Below are 22,443 nucleotides of genomic sequence, written 5' to 3'. Positions count from 1 at the left end.
CTAGGAATGCGGCGGCTGGAGGAGGGGAGGGGGAGAGTGGGAGGTGGGGGCGGAGGTCCCCTCCCCCCTCCTCCCACCGGCTGCTGTGCGCCGCGGACGCCCCTCCCCTCTAGCGCCCGGCTGGCGGCCCTCTGTCCTCCTTTCCTCGCCCTGACAAGCAGACGGGCAGATGACATCATCTCTTCCTGAACCAGCGTGGCCAGTTTTTCACTTTCATATTCCAGCTCCCTTTTACCTATTACCTAAAGCAAACTCGGGGGCGGGGCGGGATTCTCGCTCCTTCCTCCACCGCCCCGGCCGTTCCGTGCGCTCCGGGGCTGTCTCGGAGTTTAGCAAAAGCTCGAAATCAATTAAGTGAGCGTGCCTTGCGCGCCGTGGACGCCGACACCGAATGGTCTATTCCTGGGGATGACAGTCCTGAGAGTCCTGAGTTCTCGCGTATTTATTAGGCACACAAAGGCTTGACTGTCCGGTCGCTACGCCCGGGCCGCCTGGGTCAAGTCCTCCTAAGTCCCGCTCATCTCTCCTTTCTACAACTCTAGTTCTAATAGGAGGGTCCAGGGTGGAGGGGAAGGATGTCTAGCGAGAACATCTGCGCTTGCCCAGTCCCCATCGGGCTACTCCACCCACTCCGGCACTCCTAAACCTCGGCCTGCCTTTTTTCTCCGCACCAATCAGAAGCCGGCGGAGGAGCGCCTGCGCGCATCTCCTTGTCAGGTCTAGGCATTTTAGATAGGCGCGCCAGCCTTCCCGACTTCTCGGGCTTTAGACTGCGCCCCGGGTGCGCCGAGGAGGAGGAGGGGCAAGCTTACGCTCGTACGTGCGTGCGTGCGCGGGCACGCCGGCGTGAGAGGGCACGGGGGAAAAAGGTGGTTTGGGCCGGGGCGGTTCAGCTTCCTGTGGCTATGTAGCTGAGGGCTGCTAGGCTCTGGGGTCCCCTGCCGCCGTCGCGTCCTCGCCAGCAATCGCCCCGCAGCTGCCGCCCCGCGCCAGCAGAGACTCCTCTTCCTCCCCGCTCGCTCACCCACGCTCCAAACCCGCCTGCCCGCCGTGGGAGCGTCCCGGCCGAACAGCCCTGAGGGGGGAGGGGAAGCCATTTTGTCCCGACCGACTCCCCGGAACCGAGTCAGGCGAACGGGAGAGGCCGCAGAGCCGCCGCTGCTGCCCCCCGGAGGCGCCGGAGCGAGCCGCCCGTAGGAGCCTCCCGTGCCAGGGCGCTCGGCCGTCGTCTCCGCCCCTGGAGCCCCTCCCTCGAGCGCGCCCCTTCCCCTCCACCCTGCCCCGCGCCTGCCGGGGCCGAGTAGCCCGGAACCCTAGTGAGGAAGGAGCCCGTGGGGGTGAGAGGAGAGATCGATCCCGCGGGGCCGCCGGCGGCGAGAGCCGGAGCTGCTGCTCCTCCCGATGGCGAAGAAGACGTATGACCTGCTTTTCAAGCTGCTCCTGATCGGGGACTCGGGAGTGGGGAAGACCTGCGTCCTCTTTCGCTTCTCGGACGATGCCTTCAACACCACCTTTATCTCCACCATAGGTGGGTAAGCCTCGGGCGGGGACTCCCGGGGGCCTTCCGACCCGGACCCCCAGCTCGCCCCTCGGGTGCCGTGGCCTTTGTTTCCGGGACTCCCGAGCCCGGCCCAGCCCCAGTCGAAGTTGCTCTTTGAATTTTTTGGGGGCGGTGTCTGCCCTTATCTCCCATCCGGTCTTTCGCCTCCCAGTCTTCTGCTCCTCTTGAGGCATTTAAGGAAAAGTTAGAATACTATCTTAGTGAGAGAGGATGCTGGCATCTTTTTTTTTCTTCTCTCCCCCGGTTTTAGTTTGGTTTTGGGATGTGGATCTGCAGTTACGACCGCAAGGATGTACGTGGTGACTGCGTTTTGGTGGTTGGATCCCATTGAGTCTGTCAGGGCCTCGGTATATAAACCATGGGACAAAAGAAGAGATCCCAGCTGCTGTTTTTTTAGGCGAATGATTTTGAGTAATTTTAGGGTTGAAACGAAGAGTAATTTGAGCTAGTGGTGGAAAAAGCAAAGCCTGCAGCACAGAGAAAGCCTTTGAGTTATTATTCCAAGTCTCTGGGACTTGTTTGGGACTGGACTGTAACCAGACTTTAAAGTGCTCTGATGACATTAATCCCTTCTTCCATTTATTCTTTTCCTTTTAAAGCTTTGACGGTGAAGCAGTTTTCTTACTCTTTGTGCTTTGACTTATTGTGCTTAAAGTGTCTTTATAAAAACGTTTTCTTTTAAAAGTGTCTCTTCACCTCATGTTTCAGAATTGACTGGTATCCTTGTCAGGATGGTGAAAACATTATCAAAGTATAATTGTCTCCAAAACAGGAGACTCCCTACTTCTGGTAAAGTATCTTCTGATTTGGTTGGAAGAATTAGTGGTGTTTGTGGCCCAACTTGGCACAAATTGTTTGAGAAACTCGTGTTTAGATGTAAATAGTTGGCACCCTAGGTTTCCTTAAATTTAGCTTTGATGTGCTTCTAGAGAAAAAAAAGTCACCCTGGACGTTGTCAAAAATGTAAACTGACTTTAAACGATTTTTAACACATACTAAAATTCCTGGTGATTGAGAAATAATTTATCCTGTGAACCCCACTTTACCTGGACTGTGATATAAACTAAATTAAGCTATGTTATCATTTTATTCATAATTTATTTTTTACCATCATGATCATTGTTTCTTGATTATTGATACAGTATTAGGCATGTTATATAGATGTATGGACATTTACACACCCATCCTTGCCCTTAAAATCATTGCTTGCTTGTGTACGAAGTAATTGGCATTAAACTTGTGCCAAATGTGTTCCATTTCCAGCTGTAGCTGGTTAGCTTAATTGGTTAGAGAAATAAGGGTAACAAGATGAGATTTGGTTCCTTCCTGGGCCAGTTAGCTTGTTTACATGTGTTCCTTGGGTCACATCTTACTTGGATCCTGCCATGTCATTGGTAAGAAGGAAAACTAGTGAAGGGTTAAAGAATATCAACATTCTGAGGATCTGTTGTTACTACTGAAAGAACACTTCAAAACATATGCCCTTTTTAATAATTATAATAAAAGGATACATTTATGTTTTACATTAAGGTTTAGAAAGTACTTTCTAAGCAACTCTCAGTTTTATAAATGAGGGAGCTAAGGTTCAGATATGTCAGATACTTTCTCCAGGGTCGTATTAGGTAAGATTCAAACCCAGCACTCCTTGGTCTTAAAGCCAGTGGTTTTTTTTACTATGTTGTTTCTCTTAATGCAGTACTTTCAGATATGTTCTTACGTCTTCATGGAAATGTGTCAGTGTTATCTTCCATTTAGAAGAATAGCATTAAATAATGTATTCTACAACTTAAGTTTGCCTTTCCCTAAAATATCTTTAAATCCAGAATATTACATGTTTATTTTCATTAAAGGTTAAATAATGCCTTAGCCTGCTTTTTAGAAGGTATGGATTAGAATAGAGAAATTGATTTTTAATTTCATTTATGAAACCTTTCTGCTATTGGAAATAGCAGAACATATGATGTATTATACATTGGATGACATGCACACAAGCACATATCTATTTGATTACTGCTTTTGAACAATATTTAATTTTTACGAGGTAATTGCCATTTTGAGATATAAAATGGACACTGACCACCATATACACTTAGCTATACTCATTTTACTTAGTTTAAGCTTGAAATTTTGCACACATTTGGAAGATTTGCATGTATAACTCATCTAAAAAGTTGCATTTTCGGAGCTTAAGTCATAAATAAGAATTTTAAGAGGTAGATTGCAGATTTTTATTTCATCAGTAGCCCAGGTTTTACTCATTTTCTAAGTGTAGTAATAATCGTGAAATTTGGAGGGTTGATTACTTGGTAGATGAAGTGATAAGGGTAGAGTAAGATTATCTAGAAATGTCTCTATTGTAGGAGTTCCAGAGTGCTCAAGTAAGGCAGAGAATCTCTTTTATTTGGGAGAATGTAAACTACTTTTTTGATTTTACCTCTGCATTTGAAAATAGTGAAAATATTTAGAGTAAATATATATAATGCACACAAAACCACCAAATTAGGCATTTTATTCATCACTTTTCTATTCTGTACCTGCATCTTTGAATATAAATTTTGTGTGATATTAATGGTTTTTCAGTCAATTAAAAACAGACTTGCAGATATATAAAAAGACATACTATACTAACTAGTATCAAAGTGATGGCAAGCCTGATGTAGTAACAGTAGACTGAAGAAATATGTAAGTTCTAGATTATGTTCTTCAGGTTTTTTGAAATTATTTTTAGTAGAATTAGAACAACATTGATCTTGGTTAAAAGTCTTTGGAAAAAAAATAATTGACAGTAGTATAGAGTGACATCTGTTGAGTAAAAAATTCAGGGTTAGTGTGGAATTGTGAAAAGTATGCTGAGACCAGAGAAGTTTGGGATGGAATTCTGCCTCTAGCAGGTACTGGTTGTGTGACCATGGACAAATCACCTCTCTGAACCTTAGTTTTCTTGTTTGTAAAGTGAAGAAAATAACTGGTGTGCCAATCTTGTTGGGTTGTTGTAAGGGGCTTTATAAACTTTAAAGCTTTATGGAAGTGTCAGCTATTTATTATTATTCAATGCCTCAGTATTTCAAGGATTTGTTATTTCTTGAGTGTGGTCATTCCCTCAATAGATTCAGATCACCAAAGTCCAACTCTGCTGTTTCATCTTGGAGGTGACCCTGGGTTCTCAAAGTCCATGCCAGGCAGCAGACCACAAGCCCTGACACCTTCTGCCAGACTGGAAAGGCTTTGAATGTGAGTACAGGCCTGGACAGGTGGCAGTGTCTGTTGTCAGAGATTTGAAGTTGGCTACAGGGTGAGAATTTTTCTCTTAAGCACTCCATGAAGACCATCTACTAACTTGTAGAAGGTGGTGGTGGTAGTTGCTGCTTTTTTTTTTAAACTAGCAACAGGAACTTACAAGATCATTGGCAATTAGTAATGGGAATTCAGAAGATTGGTTTAGGGATGAACTAATTTAATTTAGATCCGCACCTGAAACTCCAAGAGTTGTCTGGAGCACTGAGAAGTTGTGACTTACCTAGGGTCATATAGCTGGTGGGAATCTCATGTGGCACTTGAACTCAAGTCTTTCTGATTTCAAGACTAGTTTTCTGGCTACTACATCAAGCTGCCTGATTTACTAGTCCAAAAAACCTTGCAAGTTTTCAGGGGTATATTGGGCAGTAGTAAGGTCTTAAGGTAGAATGCTTTCTATTCCCTTAGGATACATATTTTGTCAAGGCAAGAGTTAGTTACTCCCAAGTATTGCATTTAGCTAAGTACTGACAAAAATACTCTGGAGGCTTCCAGAATCCACGTACTTTTCACTCAATAAGAGAAGGGAGGAAAGAACTGGAAATGATCTCTCTCCACCTATGAATATGGCTTTTTTTTTTAAATAAAGGAAGGGAGCTAAATCAATAGTTCTCTTTAGTGTACGATCCAGAGATGTTACTGATTAGGGAAGTCAGTATTTGAAGCATTTTTCTTTTCCCATTCCTTAGTCTTTCTGACCCTGCACTTTCTTCTGGGAGCTCCATGTGGATGTGTGTAAATTTTAGTTTTGTGTATGCCTGCTGGATCACAGCCATTATCTGCAGGGGCTTTAGAGATTATGTACTATCATCTCACATCTCTCTTAAGAAGGTAAGCAGACAGGTCGAAGAGGTGAGGTGACTTCCCTAGAATCAGACAGAATCAAAAGAAACCCTATGTTACCTGATTTTTTATTCCAGTTTTTTTTGCTATGATACCCCTAATGTAAAGGAATGAGGTGATAACTTGGTCTCATTCTTCTGTAATTCCACTCACAGTCAAATGAGAAGCTATCTGTAATGATTCTCATGGTAATTTTTACCTTTAAAAATGTAAGAATCTTATGTCATTCCTTCAATGGACGTGTCCTATCTTAGTGCAGAATATTAAATATTTCTCTACTGACTTGCAAATGCACATCTGGATTCTAGAGGGAAGTTTATGAAATTAGGAATCTTTTCCGTTTAGGGATCATGTTGGTAAGGATTGTGAAACGTGTTTCTATGAAGTAATTATTGCCTTTTTTTTTTCTTTGTGGTAGCAGGAATGTACTGATATCAGGAACAATTTTGTAAAATGTTTCATCCTGTGGTTGTTGACCAGGTTGTAGACTGGTTTGCCGGTCTGTTTGGAAATGTGTTATTTCGTATTGGCATAAAAATGAATTGCTCTTAGATTGATGAATAAATGTCAAATTTTGGGTGACTTTTATCACTTGAGCCTGAGACTAGGAGAGGGTGGGGAGAGTCATTTTTTAAAAAAAAGTGATGGAACTATCATCAAGCCACTTTTTGATTAGCATTACACATTAAGAGAGAGGGCTATAATGTGTGAAAGTTGTCGATTATTAAATAGCTTGTTTAAATAGACAGTTGTGAAGATACTTAAACACTTCAGCAAAGAATGTACCATACAATTTAAGTAACAAGTAAAATTGAAGATATTTGTTTAGGGCTAACATGTGGACAAACAACATGATTTTCAAGAAAAGTGACTAGTGATAAAACACTTATTTTCTAGTATGATTCAGAAGTAAAGTGCGAAGAGTCTGCAGTGGAAAATGTTGACTTCTCAAGACCTTATAAAACAATGAATCATGAATGTAAAAGATGATTTCTTTTTGTGGTATCCGTGCATTTGTGTATGGAGAGTTCATCCTACAAGGTTAAGCAGTCAGTCAGAAAGAAATTCAGCCAAGATTATGAGAGATTCTGTGTCAGGAGGAATGAACTTTTGGCACAGTGATTGTCATGGTGAAGAAGTCAGTGTTCTGGCTTACAATATGCTTTTTTGTCACGTTGCCTGTGACCTAAAATGGCATTACCCAGATTATTTACCTGCTTTATTCACTAAACTTTTAAGTCTTTTTATGTCTTTCCTCTCATAATTTAGACTTTCCCGTGTCCCTCCCCTGAATGCTATCTGTTATGACAAAGAAGTTTTTTTTTTTAAGATGAAGACCAAAAATTAGTAAAACCAACAAAAAGTATTGGAAAAGTCTGGCATTTTATGCAATGTTTATTCATTCAACTTCATTGTGAATGTCTTTATTTTTCATTTTTTTAAAAACAAAACCAAATCTATGCATCCTTAAGGGAAAAGTATTTGCTATTATCTAGGATGTAGTTATATTTTTAAAGTTAAAAACCATCTTATATACACTATTTCTTTGGAATCTTACAACAACTCTAGGAGGTAGAAATATTACACTTATCCACACTTTTGGATGTGGATGAAAAAACTGAGGTTAAGTAATTTGGCCCTAGGTTTTTTCAGCTAGTATTTTTTAAAAAATTTAATTTATTTTTAATTTTCAACAATCACTTCCATAAGCTTTTGAGTTTTAAAATTTCTTCCCCTCCCTCCCCACCTCCCTTCCCAAGATAGTGTGCAATCTGATATAGGCTCTACATATACATTCCTATTAAACATATTTTCACATTAGTCATGTTGTAAAGAACAATTGGAACCCATAGGAGGAACCATAAGAAAGAAGAAACAAAACAGGAAAAAAAAAAAAGAGCAAATAGTATGCTTCTATCTGCATTCAAACTCCATAGTTCTTTCTCTGGGTGTGGATAGCATTTTCCATCATGAGACTTTTGGAAATGTCTTAGGTTCTTGCATTGCTGAGAAGGGCTAAGTCTGAAGTCAGTCATTGCACAATATGGCTGTTACTATGTACAGTGTTCTTTCTACTGCTTGTGTTCACTTCATTCAGCATCAGTCCATACAAGTCTTTCTGGGTTTTCTGAAGTCAGCCTGCTCATCATTTCTTATAGGACAATAGTATTCCATTCCATTTCATATCCACAACTTAATTCCCCAATTGATGGACATTCCCTCAATTTCCAATTCTTTGCTACCACAGAAAGAGCTGGTATGAATATTTTTGTACATGTGGGTCCTTTTCCCATTTTTTATGATCTCTTTGGGATATAACCCTAGAAGTGTTCTTGCTGGGTCCAAGGGTATGCACATCTTTATAGCCCTTTGGGCATAGTTCCAAATTGCTCTCCAAAATGGTTGGATCAGTTCACAATTCCATCAGCAGTGCATTAATGTTCCAATTTTCCACATCTTCTTCAGCATTTCTCATTTTCCTGTTTTGTCATGTTAGCCAGTTTGATAGGTGTGATGTGGTACCTCAGAGTTATTTTGATTTGCATTTCTTTAATCAATAGGGATTTAGAGCATTTTTTCATGCGACTATAGATAACTTTAATTTCTTAATCTGAAAACTGCCTGTTCATGTACTTTGACCATTTATCAATTGGGGAATGACTTATATTCTTATAAATTTGACTTAGTTCTCTCTCTATATAGTTTAGAAATGAGGCCCTTATCAGAGACACTGGTTGTAAAAGTTCTTTCCCAGTTTTCTGCTTTCCTTCTTAATCTTGGTTGCATTGGCTTTGTTTGTGCAAAACCTTTTCAATTTAATGTAATCAAAATTACCCGTTTTGCATTTCATAATGTTCTCTATCTCTTGTTTGGTCGTAAATTCTTCTGTTCTCCATAAATCTGACAGGTAAACTGCTCTCCCTCTTTGCTTATAGTATCAGCCTTTATATCTAAATCATGAACCCATTTTGACTTTATTTTGATATATGGTGTAAGATTTTGATCTATGCCTCAGCTATTAATTTTCAGTGGAGGAATTTGAAATCAAGTCTTTCTGTCTTCAAGCCCAGTTACTCTGTCGACTGTTTTAGGTTGCCTCTTATTCAAAATAATGGATAGTAGATTCTGAAAGCAGATCCAAAAATGCATCAAACAATGATGGTATTATTGAAATAAGTCTATAACCTAAGATGATTTCTTTGAAAGTAGCAACATTTGTGTAAGTTTTTATATGTTTATTAATACTAGAAGGATAAAGCACACAAATTGACACAAACATTTGCTTTGAAATAATATTTTTCATCCTACTTTATTTTCTTTGCTTTATGGATAAAAAATTGTACAATGTGTCAATTGATGCATCTTAATCTTTTGAAGCATTCTCAAACTCAAGTCCTTCTGTTGTTAAATCAGTCTCTTTTGTGTGATATGGGACTGTATTAAGCTACAGTCTTTGGCGTATAATATATACAACAAACTTAAGCAGATTCATAATCTATATATAAAGGGATGAGTGAAGTTTTACATTGAGTTAGCCGTATATTGCATTACTCTGTAGAATATTATGTTGTAGTGCCCAGCACAATTTTGATTTTTGCTAGTTGTGGAAACCTCTTAATTGGGAGTGTTTATTACGTGCTTCCAATTGGGTATTAAGTTACCCCATACATAGCACTAATTTTGCTCCAGAATTTGCTCCAGACTTCTCATTACCATACAGCTAAGTCGTCTTTTTTTTTTTTTAATGTAGTCTTACAAATAGTAAATTGTTATTCATGATTTGGGCAGGCTTAAATAAGATATAATTTTAATGATGTCTTATTGGAGTAAGTATTAGGATGTGTAGATGGATATTTATGGCTTAGTATATGGTTGTGGTTGTGAAATTCAGAGAAAAGCATCCAAGTTGGTGTAAAATTCACCTTTATGACATACACGATTTATGTGAGTCGTTGAGTTGGATTATTTTCCATAAGATGTAGCTATTCATAAGCTATATTTTTAAAAACTTCAAAAAAAGAATAATTTAATAAAGTAGAAAATATAGCTCTGTCTCTGGGTTGTCTTTTTTCCCCCCAATTTTTGTTCTAAACATTAGTGTTAAACTTTTAAGTTGCCATTCAAATTAACATTTTCATACTCAACAAATATTCATTAAATCCTCACCATTGCTAAACCACTTCAAAGAAACAAGATATAAAGAAAAGCAAAAACTAGATTAAAAACTGCAGGATAAATAGAATATAAATACCCAGCGATTGGGGGAGGTAGGGCTAACAATTGGAGGAATCACCAAAGGTCCTTGAAGAGAAAGACACTTGAGCCAAACCTTAAAATGAGCTAGGGAATCCCAAAGTAGTAGTATTCTATCTGGGAAACTATGTTCAGTTTTGGTTCGTGTAAGTACGTTTAGAAAAGTCGTGGAACTGGACAAGTACAACTGCAGTGCTGCTCTTCCAGATCATTTCTAAAACATGTGCCTGCCCCCCACCCCCCACCCCCCTACTGGAACTGAGACTGACTGGGGTCCTGGGCTCTGGTAGAGGAGCTTGCCTTTCCTGTCCTGGAACCAGGTTACCAGGTCCTTTCAGCCTGCTTCCAAACCGTGCTACTGTTAGTTCCCCTCTGTCCTCACTCCCCTCACTACTTGTTAGCTTTCTCCATTAAACTATATACTCCTTGAAAGCAGAGACTGTCTATTTTTATCCCTTGTACTTAACACTGCCTGGCACATAGTAAACACTTAGTACTCTTTCTTTTATCCAGAGCCTGGTCTTCTTGCAACTTTAGCTTCCATTAAAATAGCTCTAGGACTGAAGTAAACAATGAACCTGTGAAATAGCTGTCACAAAACCACTGTATTAAAACTATGTATTGTCATTACTGTTTAGCTAAGAGTATTTAAACACTTTTAAGGATTTATTTATTTGTTTGTTTTAGGCAGTTGGGGTTAAATGACTTGCCCAGGGTCACACAGCTAGTAAATGTCAAGTGTTTGGTCTGAGGCCGAATTTGAACTCAGGTCCTCCTGACTTCAGAGTCGGTGCTCTATCCACTGCGCCACCTAGCTCCCCCCCATCTTTAAGAATTTTAAAAAGCTAAATAGAGGAGTTTATATTTTATCCTAGAGACAATGAGAAGACATTGAAATTATTTCTGTAGCAGGATCACATCTTTGCCTGGTCAGAGTTATGCCTAATGAAAATTACTTTGCCAGCAGTGTATAGAATGGACTGGCATAGACTTGAGGCAGGGGGACCAATTAGGAGGTTGTTGTAATAATGTAGGTGAGAGCTGACAAGAGCCTGAGCTAAATGTGGTAGCTGTATGAGTGGAGAGAAGGAGTCAGATGTGAGAGAGTTGTAAAGGTAGAAATGGCAAGATTTAGCAACTTGAGGTGAAGGAGAATGAATGAGTATAATGCTGATGTTATGAACCTTAGACACTGGAAGGACAGTGAATACTTCAGAAGAAATAAGGAAGTTTGGAAGAGGGTGGGGAAGGTCTGGTGAGTATGAGTTTAATTTTAGATAGATTGAGTTTTGGATGTCTCTGGAACTTCTAGTTGGAAGTGTCCAATAGACGGTTGGTAGGACTGAAGCTTGGAGGAGACGTTAGGATGAATATGTAGATCTGCATAGAGAGGATAGTTAAACCCAAGGGATTTGATAACGTTACCAGGAAAGGCAAATTAGAAGAGAGGAGAGCCCAGGATATAACCTTAGGGAACCCCTACACTTAAGGGGGTGTGGTGTGAATGAAAATTCAGCAAAAGAGAGTAAGGGGTGATTAGACAGAATGTTAACAAAGTGGAGAGAGTATTCAGGAGAACAGAGGGGTTAATAGTGTGAAATACAATAGATAGGTTGAGAAGAATTAGAACATAGAAGAGACTATCAGATCTGACAATTTGGAGGGAAAAGATCATATGATTGAATTCTATAAAGTAATGAATGAAATGGATAAGGTGAAAAGACTTGTTCACCAAATCCTTAAATAAGATGGACAGATAACCTTTGAAAACTTGATATAGACAAGTTTAGGGCAAATAAAAGAAATACTACTTCCTGTAGGTGTGTGTCAAGTTTGTGGAACTCATTATCCCAAGAGATATTACCAGAAGAAATAAATAGATTTAGAAAGTGTTTAGCCAAACTTATGAGAGAGAAATTGATACATAAATTAAACTTTTGAGGTCAGTGTGAGGAGAAGAAAGCACGTCCTTTTTTGTCATTTCCCTTGGGACCACTCTTGGCCAACAGAAGACTGAGCTGGGGGGCTCCTGGGTCAGACCTAGTTTGGAGTTTTTATACTTTTAAATAATAGGGGGTGGGGAGAAAATAAGCATTTATATACTGCCTACTGTGTGCTAGGCATTGTGCTAATAAGCACTTTACAGATATCTCATTTGATCCTTACAACAGTGCTGAGGTAGGTGCCCGTTATTATCATATTTTTTAGTTGAGGGAACTGAGGCAGACAACCTTGCCTGGAATCACACAACTAGTGTCAATAATAAGTTCCAAAGAGGACTTTTAAAGGTGATGATTTCTTTTGTTATGCTACTATTTTATGATTTATGAATTGGATTATTTGCTTTGGTTCGTGTATTGCAATTTTTAAATTACAGGTTGATGGCAGTAAGTGTATGTTTAGAGTGCAAAAAGTATAAAGGAAAAAAATGAAGCATTTCAAAGTATAGTGTACGTGATCATTAATTTTGTTATCAGTTTCATAATTGCAAGTTGATTGGACATTCAACACTCCTGAGCGCTGCCTGATTTAGTTTAAAATGTAATTGGGAAATATTAAAAAGATACATTAAAAATACAGTAAAACGTAACATATTACATTTTTAAACATGCAGTCCTCAGGGACCCTTGTGTATGATTTAGTAGTCCCATTTCTGTTGAGTTTGACACCACGGTCAGCTCTTCTTAAACTGTGGGTGAAGACCCATATTTGGCAACAATAAAATGTTTCTGGACACGAAACAACCAAAAATTAATTAAAAATCAAATGCTTGTGTTGCATTGCAACTTTACTGAGCCTTGGTTCTGAATACATGACATACACACTTTGCACTGTGCATGCCATTGTGCACACTCAGCCCCAACAAACTCAAGTGGAAAAAAGATTAAGAAGCCTGGGTAACTCTCGAAGACTTCAAGTCACAGAGAAGGTACTGATCTTCCTTAGTAGAGAAGGTTTTCTCATCCTTCACTTCCATATGTGTAATAGTGAAATCACAGGTCCAATACCTATCCCTAGCTTAATAACTATTTTAAAATTAACAAGTTTATTATATTACCTAGTTTGTGATTTGAAGTAATTTTAAAATGCCCTTGTAGTCTTGATCTAGGGACAAATGTGTCACTTGGAATCTTTCTTAGATGGCTGTTCTGAGCAAATAGCCTTATTAGATTCAAGTAAGAGAAGAAGTATCTGATTATGAATGTTGATTTTCAGTTTGCCTCAGGAACCAGCATGAAGTACAGTGTCTCTCTCCCCACTTCCCCCCATTCACCCCCAATAAACTGGCTGTTCTAGGTCTATCATCAACTTTGACAATACAGTTTATTGAACCCTCTTGCTAAGCAGTAGTTACGGTGGACAATGGTGACTTTGATGCTTATACATTTGTATTCTTCCCACAAGAACACGTCTTTCTATGTACCCATAAGACCAGAACTCCATGGATTCTCAAGAATGTAGTATTCTTTTCAACCATGGTATTCTCCCCTTTGTTTAAGATATGCCCATTTGTTTGATTGTGACTCCCTTTTCCCTTTTTGCTTTACATGAATATTAGTGAATAAAAGCTATTTTACAGATCTGTCATTTGATGAGCTTAAAATTTCATAATTCAGTGAGAGTTTCAAATGGAGATATTTTACAAAATATAAAATGCTTTTAAAATCTCTTCAGTTTCTATGAATTTTTTTTAAACAGATGGGGACAAGTGAGATGAATTTAATTTATTTTCCCTCTGGTGTTGAAAGGTCTTGTTTGCTAATTGAACTTTGGCCTTAGTTTGAATAATTATTGACTTAACAATTTGAACATTATGTGAAGTTTACCATTAAGTCTTTCTCCTTTAATGTACCTTTCTCAAATGACATTATTTCTGTTACAGCATCATCATGTACTTACTTATTCACAGATTTTAACACCCACTGTGGCATAGTTTTGCAGTTTGACTCATTTCTTGGTATAGATTGAATTAGTTAATTTACTTATAAACATAACAAAGTAACTTTGTCTATTTAAATAGCATTTGGTTCCCTTTAAAAATATCCTTGTAATTTGCTTGTATAATTAGCAAATATGTGTCTCTTTTTTTTGTTTGTTCATTTTGTTTTGTTTTTAGGCAGTTGGGGTTAAGTGACTTGCCCAGAGTTACACAGCTAGTAAGTGTCAAGTGTTTGGTTGGAGACCGAATTTGAACTCAGGTCTTCCTGACTTCAGGGCCGGTGCTCTATCCACTGCACCACCTAGCTGCCCCTCAAATATGTGTCTTTGGAAGTTTACTTTATATGATGGTATATGTGTTTTTGTTTCTAATGAAGTAAGGAACCACAAATACAAGTTTAGGGAAAATCTTTTCATTAATCATTTAATTGATCAGTTGAATCTCCTTTTATTTTATGAGTTCTCATCATCAAAAGAATATGAAATATGATAATAGCTGACCTTTATGTGATACTTTATAACTACTAACTGCTTTGCATATTTTATCTGAGCATCACAATAATCTTGTGTATAAGGTAGATAGTTTTAAGTATTCTCATCCCTATTTTTTAGGTAAAGAAACTGAAACTCAGATAACTTATTGAAGGTTGTATAGATAACATGTGGCAGACAGAACTTAAAACCAATACTTAAGTGGCATTTTTTTCCATTTAGAATATAAAAGATTGAAATTAGCTAGTAAAAAGAATTCTAACAAGTATTTTTTAAAATTCTTCATTAATTTACCTTTATTTCCAAATATGTCTACCATCCCCACCTACCCACCTAGAGAGCCTTAACACAGAATAAAAGAGAAAACAGCAATTCAGTAAAACCAACAACAAGTAAAGCAACTGAGGCCACTGTATAAGCAGCATTCCATACTTATCTGTTTTTAACTGAAGGACCTAAAGAGAAATTGAAGACTTCTTCATCTTTATGTGCCTAAAACCACTTGTTTTATTCATTCTGAGAGATTCTCTTCTCGACTTGCTCTTACTGTTTCTTTAGGGACCTTAGATGGGTTCTTTCTCCTTTCATCTTCTGATTCTGAGTGTTACCAATGGGACTTTGCTGGGTATATTTTTCTGTCTTTGTGGTTTCAAGTAAAGGCTGTATAAACAGGCAGTATTGTTGGGAAATCCAAAAGGTGATGTTCTCTAAAAAAGCAAATGATAAAGAGAAAAGCTAACATGACATAATAAACCAGTCATCTGTAGATGGGATAGCATCTTTTGGATTTCCCACCATTATTGAAAGTTAATAATAAAGTAGCTTTTTTTTTCATTTCTTATAAACCCTTTCATGAATTCTACTTTGCTCAAATTGCACATCTCAAATAAACCTGCCTAAATGGAAGTTAGAATGTGTCATTTTTTTCTGTCTTAACGTCTTTTGCTTTATCTGTTTTGTCTGCTAGTTGCTATCACTACCTTACCAGTATTTCTTCTTCGTTCCTATTATGTTCACATGTTGACATAATGTCCCCTTTTTTTTTCCTGATTGTATTCTGCCTGGATTGTTGCACATTATCTTAGGACTAGACATTCTTCTCTTGTTTCTCAAATGTTACCACAAAGTCTTCAACTCTGCTACTACTTCTTTTAGACATTGAATAATTCTGTTTACTCTTTTGATGCACCCTAAGAACCACTTTGCCGTTTGCTGCTGGGTCTTCAAAGGATTTGCCATCCACTTGGTATCTGAATTTTCCTAATATGTACTCACTCCCCATATGTTAGACTGTAAGTTCATTGAGAGCAGAAACTGTTTATAATTCAACAAAACACAGCAGGAGCAGCGGTGGTTGAGACAGATTACCGTGTAGCCAACCTGGTGATGAGTCTCTTTGAACTGGTCTTCTGATGACAGACATACTGATGGAGTGAGTAACTGTACTTGAAGCCTTTTCTAGCTTGGTTTAGGACCTGCCAGACTGTATTGTGTTTGAGAAGCCTAGGTCACTACTATGATGAGGCATTGAAATGACACAAAAGAAGTATAGTATCCAGGACAAGTGAGGGGATAGTCTCTTTACTCTGTTTTGGCTAGACCACATCTGGAATATTGTGTTCATTTTTTAGGTTCTGTGTTTTAAGAGAATTGACTTTAATTGCAGTGCCTCTAGAGGAAAGTGTGTGTGTGTGTGTGTGTGTGTGTGTGTGTGTGTGTGTGTGTGTGTGTGAGAGAGAGAGAGAGAGAGAGAGAGAATGAGAACATATAGTATGTATATATAGTGTATAGTCATGCTATACAAACATTTGAAAGAACTGGGGGTGATTTGTACAGAGATGAGAAGGGGGGTAGAGCAAGATTTCTGGATCCCAAAGGCTGTCATATGGAAGAAATTAGACTTCTGTTTATCTCTAGAGGGCAGAAATAGGAGCAGTTAGTGAAAGTTGTAAACCAGGCATGTTTTGGCTCTATGGAAAGACAAACTTCCTAACTATTGGAATGAGCTGTCTCAGGAGACAAAATGGGTTTTCCATGACTGGAATTTTTCAAATGAAAATTAAATGGGCCTTGTGTCACCCTGTCATCCAGCCTCTACCCTCTGTTTTTGTGCCAAAGCCTTTGCATTGAGCCCTAAATCAACCTTAAATCTGACCACCCACCTCCTAGCCTCTCGTTTTCCCTTGCCTAGCAAGCCCTGTATCAGTTTAAGAACCAGTCATCTGTCTCATAACCTCTGTCTCTAAGAGCCTTTCTGTTGTGTTCCAAAGGCCAGACCCACCTCCTGCCACCCTATCTCCTACCTACTGCTACCTGCTCTGAGGTAGATCTCCTGATGCCACAAAGTTGGATCTTGAGGGTGGAACTTGAAAAGTCAAATCACCTGCCTATTTCAGTGGTTAGCATACTCCCATCCCCTTATAGTCACTCATTCCAGATGCTGATGAACAACCCTCATTCCCCAGCCCTGGTTGTTCTCCTCCATATCTGCCACTCCAGTGACTCACTGCAGATCTACCCTTGATCCCTTGTCCTATTGCCAGTTACTCCATGACAAACCTCAATTTCACTCCATGACAAACCTCAATTTCGGATTATTCCCACAGTCCTCTTCCCTTGTTTCTATTCACGTGTTGTTAAATAGAGCTGGAGAAAATCTTGAAATTATGTTTAGACTACAGATTATATATATATATGTATGTGATGCATGTGTTTGTTATATGTGTGTAAAGGCTCTACTGGCCCTCACTGAAAAAGGGTAATTCTTTTTTACCTCCCTAATAGATTTACTGCTTCACCATAGTGTCTCTTTCAAACATTCTCACGTTTCCTTAAGCCTCCCACAGCACCCCCCCTCTCTGTTAAGGTCTGCCTCATACTTCAACCCCAAAATTGAGGCCATTTGCCATGAGCTTCCTGATCTCACATCACTTAGACACCTGTCGCCACTATCTCCTCCTTCCTCTGTCTCACATGAATATGTGGCCTTCTCTTTACCAAGGCCAGACCGTCTATGTATAACCTTGATCCCATCCCCTCTCATCTTTTCCAGCAGAGTATCCCCTATATCTTTCACAGCTTCTCTCTAATCTCGAATCTCTGTCTGCTGGTTGCTTTGTTGGTGCTTACAAACATACTAATATTTTCCATATCTTTAAAAACTCTCACTTGTTCTGACCATCCCTTCTAGTTATTGTCCTGTAACTCAACTCCCCTTGACTAAACTCCTTGAGAAAGTGATCTACAGCTGTGCCTCCACTTGCTGTCCTCTAACTTCTAAACCTTTGGCAGTTTGACTTTTGACCTCATCATCATTCAAATGCAACTCTTTTCCAAAGTCACCAGTGAGCTCTTTTTTTTTAGGCAATTGGGATTAAGTGACTTGCCCAGGGTCACATAGCTAGTAAGTGTCAAGTGTTTGGTCTGAGGCTGGATTTGAACTGGGGTCCTCCTGACTTCAGGGCCAGTGCTCAATCTATTGCGCCACCTAGCTGCCTCACCAGTGATCTCTTAATTGCCAAATCTAGTGGGCTTCTGATACCACTCTCAAATACTTATCTTGTAGATACTTTCCTTTCTAGGTTTTTGTGACATTGGCTTACTTATTGTTCTCTTCTTGTCTTTGTAATTGTTCTTTCTCCTCTTTGGGGAGAGGAAAAGAATCTTCAATTTAGGTTATGCTTACTGACTGTGAATGTCCCCTAATATTCTTATCTTGGGCCTTATTTTCTTCTTACTCTATACAGTCTCGTTTGGTGATCTCATCTGCTCTTACAGATTCCTTTATCATCTCTGTAGAGATGCTTCACAGATCTCTGTATCCTATCTCTTTTCTCAGCACCATCCTGCATCACCTAATTAGCTTTTGGACATTTCAAACTGTTCCATAGGCTTCTTCAAACTAAGGATGTCCAAAACAGAATTCTTATCTCCTTCCAAAACTCCTTCCCCTTCCTGACTTTCCTGTTACTGCCAAGGTCATCCCCATTTTCTTAGTCATTCAGCTTCCAACTTTGGTGTCATTCTCAACTCTTTATGCTCAAGTGACATATTCAATCTGTTGTCAAGTCTTGTTGCTTTGACCTTCACATTTTTCGGGTATGTTTCCTCTACACTTACAACCACCATCCCTGGTCAAAACCCTCAGTGCCTTAGCCTGGACTACTGAAATTGTCTTCTAATTGGTTTCAGTGCTTCAGAGCTCTCCTCTCTAATCTGTCCTTCCTCCATTCAACTACCAAAATGATATTTCTAAAGTATAAGTCTGTCACTTTTCTTCACTCCTGCAAAAAGCTACAGTGGTTCCCTTTTTTACCTCAGGATCATCTATAAAATCTTAATAGATGCTTGTTTATTGACTGATTACTTGTCAAGATATTATGGAGGCAACTAGTGTTGAAATACAGGTTGGATTAGGGGACCTTTGAGGTTCTTAGAAGCATGTCCTTGTATCTATTTATTTGTGTACATTAATCCCTGTATATTTGTATGTCTTATCCCTGACTTTTAAACTCCTTTAGGCAAAATTTGTTTTTAACTTTGTGTTCCAAGTTAAGTTGCATTTAATTAGATGGTTTATTAAAGTATATTTCATTTTTAATATATTAGAAATGCACATGAGACTTAGGTTGTGAGTTGTCAGAGCTGGTAAGTAGCAGAGTTAGGGTTTGAACCCAGATATCTGTATTTTGGGACCTACATGGGAAGATGGGGAGGAGAACTCGGGCTGTGTGCTACTTACGAGAGATAGCAATTCACAGCATTTATTCTAAACAGGAAGACTTACCATTTTCTTACTCTTCAGTCCAAATACTTGTAAGTACCATTTCATGTCCACCTAACATTTATTTTTTCTTCTCCCAAATTGCCTCTCACGCCATATAAATTACTTCATACTTTTAAGTATTCTCCAGCATAGCGTAGATACATCATGAATACCAGCATGAAAGATTAGCTTCCTTTGTTTACTTATTTGAAGGTAAATTCCTATTATGAGAAGTGACATTTCAAATAAAGATTCTGTGTGAGTTATTTTCCACATGCCTCCATGGCTTATACAAACAGAGCTTTGTTCGTCTGGGTACAGTGACATCTATTTAAACAATAATCCTGTAATTCAATTCAGTTTAACATACACTTATTAGAACAAATACTTTTTCTAATAATATGTAACAATTACTATATAGTGAAAGACTTGGTGGCTACTATTTGCCTGGTGGGCTGGGAAAGGAGAGCAAAGCTGAGCTTTGAATGGGTTTATTGCATTCCTTTAGTTAACCTTCAACTCCCCTCACTTCCCCTCACTCTTCCTTATTTGGAATTTATGCTAATAACTGAATTTTAAAACCACTAGAACTTCCAAATTACTTATTACAACAGAACATACAAAAACTAAAAGAAAAAAAGGGATGGGGAACAGAGTACCTGGCATCAGAGCACTCTTATTTTTTTCTTGTTGATATGAATAACATCTAGGTTCTCATCTCTAGGTCCTACAGACTAGGAGTCACGGTGGAATTATCTATTTTTAGAGTTGGAGGGGCCCTACACAGAAATTAGAAGCAAGGGCTAGTAACAAAGTTTGATAAAATAACATGGCATAGCTCTGTAACAATAGTGTTAGGAATGCTACAGCTGAGAAAAAAGCAGCGTTTAGAGAAGAAAACTAAGAACATTTTGTTAAGGAGTATGTTTTTAAAGCCCTTTTGGGGCATCTTTTTTTCGTCCTTTGTTCACATGATAATCTTTCAAATACTTGTTCAGCCGTGAGATAAAGTGGCAGTACTGAAAGTAATCAGACGAAGTTAAAAGGTAGATTTAGGCTTTTTGGAAAGAAAAACTTCTTAACAAGTACAGCCATTCCAGAGGTAGAATACCTCAACAATAGTTTGTTCTCTCTAGAATTGTTTGATCAAAAGCTGGATGACCACTTGGTGGGGATTTGTTGTAGAAGATGTTCTGGTTCAAGTGGAAATTAAACTAAATACCCTCTGAATTTCTGAAACTTAATGAATGAATATGCATTAAAACAAACTGTTGTGCATTGTTACCACTTCTGTTTCCCTTTCCCAAAGAATGATTTCTAATGTTCTATGAAGGCAGCTGTGCCCATCATACTATATTTGAAAGTCCGATATGTGAAAGGATAAGACTTGAAGACGGCTATTATGATGCTCCTAAATCTCTTCTCCAGCTAAATATCCCAGGTTTCTTTAACTGAGTCCCATATGGAAGTTCTCTTCCAAAGCCAGCTTCCTGACAACCATGGCTTTATTATTTTTACTTCTTTCTGATTGATATTAATTTTCACAGTGTTTGCTTTGAGCCTTTGTGGTGCAGTTAGATGTTTACAATGCAAGAATTGAGTTGTGTAGTAATCTCAAGAAACAATCATGAACAGGTAAGTTGTTATTGAATTTAGCACATGCTATTTAGACTTTTCCTTTCATCTGTCATCTTTTTGACTTTCACTTGCTGAATGTAAGCTACTTAAAAACAAGGATTATTTCACTTTTGTATTTGTATCTCTAATGCCTAGTATAGTGCTTGGCAGATAGTAGGCATTTAATAAATTCTGCTTGTTTCCCCGTGCCCAAACTTCTGTAGACCAGTTTAGAATATTTTCTTTAGGATGGTTGGCTCTGCTTGGTCTTGCCATGGGTCCCCTGGGTTCTTGTTCTGACCTCTGCCTTCTTGGATCTTTGAGATTCTAAACACCAGATCTTAAGGGCCCCCCCTCTCTGGCATCCTAGGAGAGAATGTTAGGGATGATAGAACTGGACTGTCCAGATCTGAGTTCTACATCACCTCCCTGGTCAACTGGTTGAGAGCTTTGATATGGGGGGGGGGGTTGGTTCGTAGTGGATGGAGAACTAGGTTTAGAGTCAGGAAGACCTGAGTTTTTCTGACAAAATACTAGCAGTGTGACCCTTGGCAAATTACTTAACTTGTCTGTTACCTAGGCAACTTGCTAAGAGTGTTGGTTAGAGAGGAGACTATAATCTGCTTAGTAGAATGAGTTTTCCACACCAGAAATTCCTTCTTTGAGTGGGGTTATTGGAGACAGCCACTTAAAACTAAGAATAAATCATGATAGGTCAGAGTTAGGAAAAGGTGGTAAGATATCACAGGTCAGAAGTGACATGGTATATTTGTGCACTAGGTTTTTTTCCCCCATTGAAGTTTTTACAGTAGAATACAGCCTTTAGAGTTAAAAATGAATTTAAAAACATGCCTCTCTTTATGAGAACAGTATTAGGAAAGGAATAGAGTGAGCTTTTGTTAAGTGACTTCTCTGTTCCAGGCACTGTATTACATGCTTTACTGATGTCCCAACTTGATTCACTAGTGATTGTAGAGTGATGGAACGTGAATTTTTGGTAGAGACTCAGACAGAGCCTAAATTGTTGTGCTTGATATGCTGCCTAAAAGAAACATCAATAAACAAACATCTGGTGGCAGTGACCAATGGTAAAGGCAAAGTACTAGCTAGAACAGAACTTCCTTTTTAGGAAATGGTCAGAAGACTAGCACGGATAAAGATATATATGAGGAAGACATCAGAAATTCCTATTATAGAGAACATGTTAAATAAATGCAGGCAATATAGCCCAAGTTGTGTAAGTCAATGCTGAAGAGAATTGGCTATTATAATAGCCTCCTGATTTGTCTCCCTGAATCCACCCTCTTCTATTCCCAGTCTGCCATCCACAGTGTGCTAAAGTGATTTTACAAAAGCACAGGTTTGATAGACCCTTGCTCAAGAAGCTTCAGTGCCTCACTGCTACATTCATGAATAAGTACCAAAACTCCTTTGTCATTTAGAGCCTTTCTCAATCTTGCTCTAGCCCGTTTCCAGACTTACTGCCTATTATTCCCCCTCACAGACTCTGTGTTTCAGCCTACCTGCTGTTTTTTCCCCCACTCTGTACAAGAAATTTCATTTCCCAAGTCCCCAGCTTTTTACAGGCTGTCTTCTGTGCCTGGAATACTCTCCTTCCTCATCTCTATCAGTAGAGGTACCCTTAGCTTTCTTTCAAGGAACAATTCAAATGCCACCT

General features: G+C 38.9%; 1 protein-coding gene across 1 annotated transcript in view; it reads left to right on the top strand.

Moving 5' to 3' along the window:
• Positions 1-829: 829 nt before the first annotated feature.
• Positions 830-22,443, top strand: part of RAB10 (RAB10, member RAS oncogene family) — a 90,377-nt gene continuing 68,763 nt past the window's right edge. The window contains exon 1 of the mRNA XM_020983924.2: positions 830-1,528. Within this exon, the coding sequence (XP_020839583.1) occupies positions 1,402-1,528 (127 nt within the window). The 5' untranslated portion in view covers positions 830-1,401. The remainder of the gene's footprint in view (positions 1,529-22,443) is intronic.

The sequence above is a fragment of the Phascolarctos cinereus genome, unplaced genomic scaffold (assembly GCF_003287225.1).
Source record: "Phascolarctos cinereus isolate Bilbo 61053 unplaced genomic scaffold, phaCin_HiC Scaffold_2;HRSCAF=192, whole genome shotgun sequence".
Taxonomy (NCBI): domain Eukaryota; kingdom Metazoa; phylum Chordata; class Mammalia; order Diprotodontia; family Phascolarctidae; genus Phascolarctos; species Phascolarctos cinereus.
The sequence above is the reverse complement of the archived record's forward strand: the minus strand, read 5'-3'. Positions and strand labels throughout refer to the sequence as shown.